This window comes from Battus philenor, unplaced genomic scaffold (genome assembly GCF_028537555.1).
Source record: "Battus philenor isolate CCGP_79_NKW_IND1 unplaced genomic scaffold, ilBatPhil1.0.hap1 SCAF_1, whole genome shotgun sequence".
In the NCBI taxonomy this organism is placed as follows: domain Eukaryota; kingdom Metazoa; phylum Arthropoda; class Insecta; order Lepidoptera; family Papilionidae; genus Battus; species Battus philenor.
The window spans coordinates 15601342-15613794 of NW_027181661.1; the positions used below are offsets into that span (position 1 = coordinate 15601342).

The 12453-nt window shown below is 36.0% G+C and overlaps 1 protein-coding gene across 2 annotated transcripts in view; it reads right to left on the minus strand.

The window, feature by feature from the left end:
* Abl (tyrosine-protein kinase Abl) overlaps positions 1-12453 on the minus strand; it is a 72094-nt gene that overhangs the window by 796 nt on the left and 58845 nt on the right. Inside the window, exons 9-14 of one of the 2 annotated variants that reach the window (XM_068777161.1) lie at positions 11086-11236; positions 8858-9041; positions 7131-7219; positions 3655-3848; positions 1784-3217; positions 683-942 (exon numbers count right to left, since the gene is read on the minus strand). In XM_068777161.1, the coding sequence (XP_068633262.1) occupies positions 683-942; positions 1784-3217; positions 3655-3848; positions 7131-7219; positions 8858-9041; positions 11086-11236 (2312 nt within the window). Of the gene's footprint in view, positions 1-682; positions 943-1783; positions 3218-3654; positions 3849-7130; positions 7238-8857; positions 9042-11085; positions 11237-12453 lie in introns of both variants that reach the window. The other variant, XM_068777153.1, reaches the window with a different exon arrangement.

Sequence of the window (12453 nt, forward strand, 5' to 3'; positions counted from 1 at the left end):
TTACATTCAAAAGAGGACGATATTATGGCCCACACATTATTTTTATTGAAGTAACGAAGACATATTTCGCAGCCTGAAGTGTAAAGAATACAGGCTGCTTCAGATTTTATAATATATCTCTGAAAATAGGAGGAGGCTATGTTTAGCAGCAAACGCCTTATTTGGAAAATCTCATCAAAAGCATGCATTAATATGGTAAATTTAAGCGAATACAATGAAATTTTCTAAAGTACCTGCTTATTTAAGATGTATACATGCATAATGTATATGTTATACAACAGTAAACAAGAAAATTAGGTTAAGATCTAATAATTATACGCAAACACTACAAAGTATTTGCGTAACAAAACAAAAATAAAATTATATTATATACAATAATAATATTATATATAAATAAATAAATTATATTAATTATTTAACTTAATATAACACATGTGTCAATGCGTCTTTTTAAGAACTTGCAAAGCGATGAACCAAGGATATCAAGACTATCCGAATTAGAGTTGACATCATTTTACATCCTGTGTATGGGAGGATTTATATCTGTGTACGGTAACGACATAGTCCAGGTCGCGGGAAGTCGCTGAAAGTGGGGAATGCAAGACAAGTCTCAATCGTAGTGACAACATGTCAGATGTCTTGCAGCGGTGGATATATGTCGATGTAATGATGAGTTTGTAACCTGTGCACGATGGCGGCTAAATCTCGTAGCGCTTGCTCGACGCCATCAGCGAGGTGGTGGTGGTGGGGCTGAGGCGAGGCGAGGGCGCGAGCTTCTGCTTCCAGTCGCGCTGCGGCTGCACGCAACTGTACGCGGAGCTGAGGAGCGCGACCGCCTGCAGCGCACGCTGCGCAAGCGGCGCCCAGCTGCGCGAGACGCTCCGACGTCTGCAGCCGCCACAGCGAACCGCGACCGCCACCGCCGCCGCAACCGCGACGCACCTTCACCAACACACACTCACTATTACCAATGCTCGCAATGTAACGCAGAAAAATTATACACGCCCTATTAAAACGTCAATGTGTGTTCACTATGGCTATACAAGCGCCCGTGGTTGTTGGTTGGTATTAACAGATTTCCGGTGTATGTACCAGAAGCTGCTGTTTTTAAGCACACAGGATACATAAGTGTCCTATAAATCAACGTCAATCCGAAATCGGTCAGTAAAACAGTCATGTAGTAACCCAACAAAATTATAACTTTCCCACCCTTTGATTTCTCATGCCGCCTCTTATATATATATACGTACAAATATGTGTTTATATATATATAAATATATATGTATATATATACACAACCTATGTACTGTCGCTTCACGATATCTCTGGAACTTTAAGGCTGGAGACTTGAATTTTGGTAGGAACATGCAATACCATTCACAGAGTAGAAGTGAACTAAGAACGGGAATTCCCTTTCGAGGCTGTTCATAAAAACTATATCTTCTATATGTATAAACCTTGGCCTGATATCTTTTTGAGGTACGTAAATATTACTAAGAACGGATTTTATAAAACTGCACTTACAAAGAACAGCGCGGGCCAATCTAATAGCTAAGCCAGAATTACACTTGGACACCTTTCATAATCAAAATCTTTGTACGGTTATTTTCCGGGTGGGGGGGGGGGGGGCTGAATCTAGCTTTCAATAGGGGATTGCAAATGTAGCGTGGTTCGAGGAGGGTGTTGGTTCAGAAAATTGATATTTCAGCTGATGGAAGGCGCCTAGTTTTAAAATTCTTTTACTGTCGTGAAATTTTAAAATTAATGTCTGTATGTGTATTACCTCATTTGTACACCATTCAAGAGAGGCGCGGAGGGCAGCGAGAGCGTCACCGTCTGGATCGGGATCGCCAGTAGCAGCGGCCAGTGGTGTGGCGTATATACCGCCCTTGCCAAGCGGACGTGCCCTTACAGCAGGTTTACTGGCAACAGCCGGTTTCTCATCACGACGAGCCACACTGCCACTACGCCCAAGTCCTGTCCGCTCCTCAGGCGACGCTTCTTCACTCTCCTCTCCCTTAACACGTAGTTTAGGACTCAATCGCTCATCATTCTCTTTGCTCTCCCACAACTTCTTAAGACTGCTAATGCTGCCTGTACTTCTTCGTTTATCTTCTTCATCACCTCCGCTGGTCTCGAGAGAACCGCTTTCTGAGCGTTTCTTGTCAGAGTCGTCACTTTTACTCGACATATCTTTACGTAAATCTTCAGGGGAGCCCTGTTCTGTTTTCTTAGCTGTGCCGTTGGTGGCAGGAGTACCTCCGTCAACTTTTCGCAGACGCGACTTGAAATCAATGATCGATCGGCCGGACTCTTCCGCTTCCTTGCTCGGGTTACTGAATTTGTTAGTTTCCACTTTTTTCAATTGAGATTTAAAGTTCGTATTCGTTCTCGTTTCGTCGGTTTTCTTATCAACGCTGTTGGTGTAGCACGTCTTCCTCAGGCTCGCTTTTAAATCTACGGGGGAGACGGTCTCCTTGCTATCGGAGGGCTTTGGGTCGGCGCGTCTGTCCGCCTTGCGGAGCGCTTCCATGTTCAGACTCTCGGAGAGCTCGGACACGAGGCGCGTCACCGGGTCACCGAAGGACGTGTGCATTTCTATAACTTCATTTGGAGGGGGCGACTCCTTTAGCTTATGTTTCTTTTTATCAGCGCGCTCTTTGATCTCAGCTACTAATTTTAATTCCAACATCTCTTTCATGATTTGTTTGGCGGGCTTTTCGTCTACATCAGGACGGTCTGTTGTTCCGTGTTGGTCGCCAGTATCCGTGCCGGCGTCACGGCAGCAATCTGGCGGTGGGGGAGGTGGAGGAGGTTGGGTTGTGTCTTCTGGCGGTGGGGGGAGATCGGGTGGTGGAGGGGGGAACTCTAGTTCGGCGAGGCGTGGGCGTGGTTTGGCCGGGCTGTTGAATGATCGGAGGGGAGGTGCGGCACGGGAGGCTCGAGGCGATGCAGGCGTGGGCGCTGTGACCCCGCCTGAGGAGTTGGATCGTATCATGTGCGGCTGTGCTCGGGCCGTTCTGGGCGACAGCGAGCGGGCTTCGTCCTGTACCGGCTCGCGCGGTACGCTAGTGCAGACCGCGGTGCCGGTACCGCCGCCTGTCTGCCGCAGCGACTCCAAGAACGCACCAATCCAGGCGCCCTTCGGCAGCGTGCCGTATCGGTTAATGGCGCGCTTCACGTTCTGCACCTCGAGCGCCGCAACTTGAACTCCTTGCTGTAATTTGGACATAATTCAAATTTATTCCGCAGTAAAATCAAATTTGAAACGTACATATATTTTTTTCATTTATCTAGTATATCTAAACTATTTAATTACAAAGAAAACGATGTATCTTCTTTCTGCATCTCTTTACTAAAGTCAAACAAAAGACATACAACATCGCAGTTGATTATAGACGAAGCATATTAATTACAATCAGTCAAAAGACTAGTTTGCATAAATTTTGATGGAAAAGTGTTGACTCAATAATACATGTTAATATCAACTTTCTATAATGAGTTCGTCATAAAAAAGACCACCTCAATTTGATAGAAATTAGAATCAAATTGTGTTTTGTTATTTTGACTTATCCAGTCCTGTGGTAAAATTGGCTTCAACTTAAAATACTGAAAAGAGTACAACAAACTCAGTGATGATTTTTTCAATGTTACCTTGGGCTGTAGCTCATGGGCGTTGGCGTGGTGCTGGGGCTGAACGTGTTGATGGTGACGGCGCTTGGGTCGATGACGGTGGTCACTGGGAATGCAGACACCACCGGCACCGGCTGATTCGTCCGTATCTGGAGTTGCCTCCGCCAACGAGCCCTCCGATGAAGCCTCCCGACCTCCCCCTCCACGTCCCCCACCTACAAAGTAAACATAAACTTAGCACAGATAACCAAATTGTCTCAAAGTTCGGACAAATCATGTCTTTTTTTATTTCGATTGTAAATGTCTAAAATTAAGCAATACATTGCAGACTAGGATTTATAAATACAAACATTAAGAGTATATTCTATTAGTTATCACACTGTATATCATGTGTCAATGGGACAAACGTTTTACATTTGATATAAAAGCGAACATTATTATTACATATAAGTTCTATATTAGAGAGGAAAACATATACAAAGCGATTCCTACGTTGCGTTAAAAAACAAAGCTTTGAAACATTGAGTGATGAAAATGAGAGGTCGATGAATAATGCATCTAAGAGAGAGAAAGAGAGGAAGCATAAAATGCGCAAGCGGCCACTAAGGTGACGACACAATAACCAAAAAAAAATACACTGAATGACGTCCGTCCACGCAACACGTGCTGAAGTGAGCCCTTATTATCGAGTATTTAGACGTACAAGTTGTCCCATAAATCAACGTCAAGCCGAAATCTGGTGATAAAATAGGCAAGCCTTCTTCATGTCAGATGCCATCGTCTACTCCGTTATCATGTCAGTCGATAGACGCCCAATATATAGGCCTCAAAGATGGCTAGGATACCTTTTCTAACTTTATCACCGGTTCACCTAGAGGTCCTACCTACGAAGGAAGTACCGGATCCTGGTCGCAAATGTGTCGACTCATCACTATATCTCTGGGAATATAATACTTAGAGAATAGAAATAAGGCAGGTATATTCTTTTCGCTAATTAAAGTTCAGATAAGAATGGATTTTACAAAACTCTACTCGTAAGGGGAGTTGAGAGGAGTGAGCTCTTAAAATATATGTTTTTGGCATGTAAGAATGGAAGCGCTGACCAAACGATACGGGCAGGAGACATATAGTTGCATGAATGATTTTATTTTTAATCTCGATCGACTAAAGTTGTATCTAGTAATAATTAGGAATAGGGAGTTTAATTAAAAATTCGGTTTACTATATTTTAACCAATCCATTAGTCTGAAATTTTGACTGTCGTTTAAAATTAAGATTGCTGACCAACACGAAATTAAAAAACATAAAAAGAATTTTAATTATTAATAAATTTAAAAACAGGTAAAATAAAATTTTAAATTTTTCGGGACTAACTGCTACATACATGACTTAGATTTTAACTTGACGTTGATTTATGGGACATATTTTTATGTATTTAATAATATATATCTTAAAGTAAAATAATTCATAATGTTAATGGTGTTATAAATGCGGCAATATGCATAGTTTTACAAAGAATATATAAAGAATTATCTCGCAAATAAACTTTTACAGTCATATTTATTTCTGATTTACAATTAAAATATCTTAACTCATTTCACTCAAATAGTTATATAAAAAAAACTCTTTGGTCACATAGTAAAAATAACACAATGAAGGCTAATTGCGTACGATTTTTACATAAGTACATGTGAAATAGTGATTGTAATGGCAATTCAAATAAACGAATCGTAGAACAATAACATACAATTCTCAGGCCAAAAAGCAGGTGTACAGGTCGGAAACGTCACAATAGTGTTTCGTAAGTTCTCTTATACGTATGAATGGAATTAATGTAAGCAAGGGCGAAAACATAGTCGTATTGCGTGGCGTACACGTATAGGAAAATAATTCACATAGCTTTCACGTCGGTCAAGAACACAAGATAGATATTTCTAGAAACTCTTCTAGAGTACACGCATCTCTCTGTATGGGTTCCATATTCACCCACACATATATATGCGTGTGTTATATATTAAATATTGTAATCCTGACAGACGTGGCGGTAACCTCTATATCTTTTTCTAGTTAACTGTTATACAAACATCGTGTCAATAAAAAATATTGATTAAAAAAATCTATTCACTGAAAAACTTCAAATTAAATACTTATTAAAATACATTATTCGTCTCTAACCGAAACATATCGTATACTTACAAAATTTTCGAACCTATCGCTATACACCTGAGCGAGCGGACAAACAGAAAAACGCTAATTTAAATATATGCATATATTTAACATAACTTACATTTATTGCATATAGTACATATATTAATTCGGCTTAATAAAATATCACAGCGCATTTTATATATTATATATTATTTATTACATTCGTAGCTGAGCGGTGAGCGTGATACGCCAATGCAATACAGATAACAAAAAAATTAAAAAAATATATCATTGAAGCCAATAGCGGAAGCGATTTTTAGAAGGAAATATAGTTGATGTTTTTCTGACGAAGAACAAGATCGATGATGGTGTGATATCATGCCGTTGTCTGTTAATAAGGTGGCAAAGGTCGGTAGTAGTTCAAAAATTTATAACAGTGAGACCATAAGTAAAGTCCTTAAATAAAGTATAAATTTTTATCATCATCGGCATCATCATTTAAGGAGTAGGAATGCATTGTTGAACATATACCACTTCAATAGGACCCGTTGGAAGCGGTCTGCAGCCCTGGTCTTTTTATGACTTTAACGAGGTCATTTGTCCACTTTGAGAGTAGACGCCTTACGTTAAGAATGTATAATCATAGTTTTAAAATAGCATATAATTTCAAACTGTAAAATATTTATTACGAAATACATCAAAATTACAAAAAGAAACTTGCAAAAAATATCAAGTTCTTATGTCGTTTTTTTTTTGTCATAAAATAAATTGAAATATGACAGTTAATTTCATCATATAACTATGTGAAGATGACGTATCTACTTCATTATAAATATAAATGCTTATTGTAATTTAACTATCTATGGTTAAGTAATGTATGAACCATAAAACTATATGTTTAGACAACTAACAAATAATCTTTGCCCATTATCATTTAAAATTATTTTACAATTTGCATCGCTTATGATTTTCACTTATATAAAGACCTAATTAGCTGAATTTGATTCAAATTCAAATTGGTTTCGAGGGTTCCAAAGGATTCTGATATGAGAGCTCACAATATTTTTAATACAGAGCACAAGTTTTATTTATCAAAAGGAAAACCCCAAAGTAGGAGTTTTATAACACGAAGAGAGCGCGCATGTACTCTGCGTTTCATTTTTGTGATTACCTTCACAATTTATCTTAATAGTGTTTAGAGTAATTGACTAATCCTTCACTTTTTTAATATAGTAGAGCTTTGAAGAGGCTTATCTGTAACTCGAAGGCTCCGATGGGAAGCGAGGTTCGAGTCATTAAGTTATTCAAGGAGTTTAAGAAGCAAAGGTTTCATATGTTAAATAACATACCGTTAAGGGAAGCCAATCCGTCATCGTGAGCGGCATGTTCGTCGGCCGCGTACTGCGACTCCCGGAAAGAACTGCACGACGACAGCAGGCTGCCGGACAATAGAGCACTGCTTACGATTATTTGAAGAATTATTCAAATTCTCAACACAAACAAGTTAACATATCTACACATAGTGATTTGTTTATGTAAAATGCCTTAAGCGTGTAATTGTATCGCTCATTTATAAACAAAAATCTTAATGATTTTACACCTGTTTACAATCAACACGCATAGATAATAGAGGAGAATATTCGCTTCGCTGGTGAGTTAAGAGGCATGTCGTCATACCATTTTGGAGTTCTGTAAAAAGTTAATAGGAAATATAACATATAAAGGTAAATAAATCTTTAAAAAACAAGAAGAATAAAATAATAGCGGGTGATAAAATAGCTATGATATTAGAAACGTAAATTAATTGCGGTATAACTAGTAATAAAATTTGAATTAAGAATAAATTTATTGTTAAACAAATGATAAAAACAGGAAAACTATAAAGGTGAATAAAGTGAGGCGATGTATGAAAGGAAATTATGGAAATGTATGAAATAAACTGTTAAGAAATATATAGGAAAAACTAAAAACATCAAGAAGGATGAAAAATCAATTAAAAATATTACTGTCCACTTACGATAGGGGGTAAAAAAAGGCTCAGATAACGGAGCCATAAAAAAAGACATCACTTATAAAATTATCACTCTGAAACATTTTACATTATTTTTTTACTTCAGAAATGCGATAAACCAAAAACTTCTGGCAGTACAGTATCAACAGGCACAGATAGTAAACAATAATTCAAGTTAATATGCAGTGAAAACGCTTTTACTATATTATTATTAAGTTATATATAAAGCTATAGATTTTTGAATAGCGTATACCATACATTAATTGATACTATATGACTATACATTCACCATTTTGTATCATACATAAAATTCGGTGGTGTAATATGATGGTTTATATGTCTTAATCTGAACAAAAACTTAAACAGGGGGATCGGAATGTAATGTAGCTTTCTTAAGGTAAATTCACACGTCTAAATTCTTAAAAAGTTTTTTTTATAATTAACAATATAATCACCTTCGTTATCAACAACCTTTTGCCGTCTAGTATACAACATCTTTCAAGTACATAGTGATCTACCAAATGACAAACTAGTATAATCTCTTAGTAATGTTGTAGAGAGACGGTATGCACAGTAATATATGTGGACTGATAGATGTCTTCTTTCGTTTTTTGATAAATAGAGACATTATAGGTGGTGGATATTTAATTCTCACTTGTCTCACTTGTTCAATCCCGTTGAACCACTCTCTTTTAACAAGAAGTTCGTAAAATAACAACAACTTTCTTTAACCTTCGAAACCTCCACCCTCCTCCCTCTCGTCGTAATTAATATTACGTCGACATCACTTATAAAATTTGATTCTTTTATGATATCGAAATTAAATGAATTAATAAATCTGAAATATAAAATATTATTATTGTTCAGATGTCCAATGGTTTCTTATTCTGATATGTCGATTATCGTCACGTATTGTTGGATTTCCAGTTGACTCCTCAGGCCACGTTTTGTCACACTAAGCAAACCTTTCAATCTACATTCCTCCTCTGAGAGAGATCGTATATAATGATAGTCCCATAGAGTTATAAAAAATATTATTGCATGATGGATAAGTATAAAACTCACCTAGTGCGTTTGGGCGGCGTCGGAGCTTGCTTGCCGCGTCTGTTGGTAGGACGACGCATCTGAACAGCACGCGCTTCGCCTGCTGCTCCAATCGAGGATACAGACACACCTGCGCTCGACTTCTTCATTGAAAGCTGAGGGACTATTCCACTCCCTCCGCCCTCTTGCAATTGTTTCTCCACCTCTGTTACACCATCAACACATACTTTTAATAACATCACATATACTTCATAAATATACACTTAAGCATTTAAATCTCTATTGGTTTTTATATATAGAAACGAATGACTCAAGCGCCATCTGTTTTTGCAAATAAATCATTTAAAATTTATTGATTAAACTATATGCAAACGTTTTTAATTATGTTTGATGGAGTCCCTTTTGATAATAATTAACCTTATATGAGCAGCATTTTTTTTGTTACCAAAATTAAAATGGGCTTATAAAGCTTATCCTTTTTACATCACTAAACAGGATGATCTTTTCAGTCACCTGATGATAAGTTGCTATGTTGTGTTATTTTGAGGCATTTTTTTTTCTATATTGAAAGCTTGTTGTATAAAAATTTATAACTTCATAGAGATAACTTCAATACAACATAACTGTGATTAATTAGCATTTCGAAATGAAAATATCATCTAAAAATGTACAGTTCGTAACAATGGGATTTTAAAATATTTACATTAATGTAATACGTCTATTGATAGGTTCATCGCTGTGACACACGTATCCAGACGCTCGAATTTTGTCTGTGAGATAGCTACAGAGGAGGAAGTTATACGAGGAATGGGGTGATAATGGAAGAGGTTGGGGAGAGAGAAGGAGAAGTTACAAAATCAGAGAAGAGAAAATTTGGGAGTTACAAAAAAGGAAAAAATATGATTCTTAAAGATGGAGTTTAGAAAGGAGGAAGCCATAGGGGATACAAGTGGCGGAGATGTTGGCGACAGAGCGATCCTCCGCTTACTTAGAGGGATAGGTGATGGAAGTTAGAGGTTAGAGAGAAGGAATAATTAGGATATCATTGCGATAAATGCAGGAGATAAGGGAGATAAGAGTTTCACCGGTTCATAAAATCGGAACCGTCAATTTAAATAAACACGTAATGGTTTTACTGAATACCAATTGAGATAAGCGAGGAACATATCAATTTAATTAATAAACAACAACACATAAAACGAGAAACGTGGGAATACACTTTCAGCACATCTGATAAATAGGAGTAGCGTTAAAATAATCCATCTAATGTCTGACGTAGGCAATGAAAATATTTATTAATACAATGACCTGTTTAAACATTTTAACATTTTTAAAACTACAACTACATATTTTTGCATGCCCGATAAACATATATATTCACCATGTTAAAAATGCATAATATATAGCCCTAAACAAATAAAAACTTATTTAATAATATTTTAAATTTAGAAAAAGAGGTCCCGTTCTCTTTTTAAAAGTGCAAATCAAGAAAAAAAATCATTCACGTTATTTATAATTAAATACACATATATTAATACATAAGCGAATAAAAAAATAACATAAAAATAACAATGCATATACATTTCCGTTATAACAATTATAAAATAGAAATGTTAACCTTCGCGAATAATCCACGATCCTGATATTTATAAAAATAACATAACCATTATCCATCACGTTCAATAATATATATTTTTTTCTAATGACTATATTTAATGTTTATATAAAAGGAAGTTAGCCTAATTATAAAATACGATCGTTGGTTGACATAGGACATAGTTTTGAAAACCTTACAAAAATCTAACTCAGAGACTATCATGTAAAATATTGGTCTATATATCCAGTGTCCTTATCGACAATGTAACATGAAAACCAGCATGTTTGTGATTATATCGTAATTTATTTTATAAGTCACAATCTTAAACGAGTTTTGAACACAATATTACTTGGCTATTATTTTCTTGAATAAAAACATCATGTCCTGTGATATTTTATGTAATATAAAATACTTTAAATACCTGTATCTATGTATAAATGTTTTATTATGGGCATCTATAGTGGTGCCAAGTAAATATGACAGATAAGAGAGGGATGTATATCTTCATGATTCAATCACTCTTTATGGTAAATATGGTCGTTCAACTCGCGACGAGTTTAGCGATCAAAAAACCAACGATTTGAACATAGAATGTTCTATAGTGTTTTATAGTGATGTATGTTTACTATTTATATTATTTGCAGCAACTTACCCTCTGTGATAGAGTTGTCTTGGAACATATGTTCCAATGCGTGATGTATCTCACGGAATGTGGGTCTATCAGCTGGGTTCCATTGCCAGCATCCTCGCATCAGGTCGTACACGGCGGCTGGACATCCTGGTGGGCACTCCATACGGTAGCCCTGCAAAAGATGATATAAAATTACATGATATAGAATCACAATAACAAAACGCTATGCCTTTTAGTGAAAACAAAAACACGATTAATTATTAATGAATTGTCGATATTAATATTTTGTACTTCAGAAATACTGTATTGTTGCGGTTAACGAAACCATATGTAACTTTTACCTTCGAATATACATTCTGTCTTTATTTTTAGACATATAAAACTTTTCTATAAACATCGACTTCAGTAATATATTGATTTTTGGGTAAGGTATAAAAATGTAAGATAAAGTGTTTATTCAACATAGGAACATTTAATAGAACTCTTATTGATCGTCAACTTTTGTTTTTTTCTTTTAACATTAATGTTACTTTTGACCTTTTTCTGCTTCGCAATCTGTTGTTGTCGTGGAGAAGAAGCAGGAAGGAACTCCACAAGACATGTAAAAATTATCATTATTATTGTATAATTTAGTAATCTTGTCAAAGCTAATTTCAAAAATGTTTACTCGTGTGGCAGCCGTTCACAAAAACTTTAAAGGTGTAAATGTATAGTTTATATGTCAGCATAAAACTTAAATATCAATCTCGCGTACTCTAACATACAAAATCTACATGTAAATAAATATATAAATTGTTTGAAAGAAAAATGTAACACCATGTACATGTTAAAATCTAATAGGAATTTCATAAAAGTTATGCACCTATAACCAATTATTCTGTATAAGCCGATCACTCTGAAATATGTTAAATATTCTTTTTATTCCCATTTAATTTTGACAGGCTAGTAAGATCCGGCTGTACAAATCTGTAGGGAGAGATGGTAAACAATTATTATTTTTTATTTGAAGAAAAAAAGGATTCATTTCCTTTCGTTATTTATTATATCTGAAACCATTGCTTTTAGATGTACCATACATTTCTTGACAGTAATTGAGCTATATATTCACACAATGTTATACATATATAAACAATCATCCTTTGCGTTTATATATTAAATTCCGTGATTCCATGTTTGACTAAACAAGGAATTACATAGTACGAGTATAGCCGCATAGCAGCACGATTCGTAACCGATTTACAAATAAATAACATTGTTTTTGTATACAAATAACTGCGAGATTAGTACACGTTGGTGGAAGGCTACCCGTGCGCCGAGCCGTATATAGTCAACAAAAATATAAACATTACTACTAGATTTTAGCATGTACATGGTGTTACATTTTTTTTG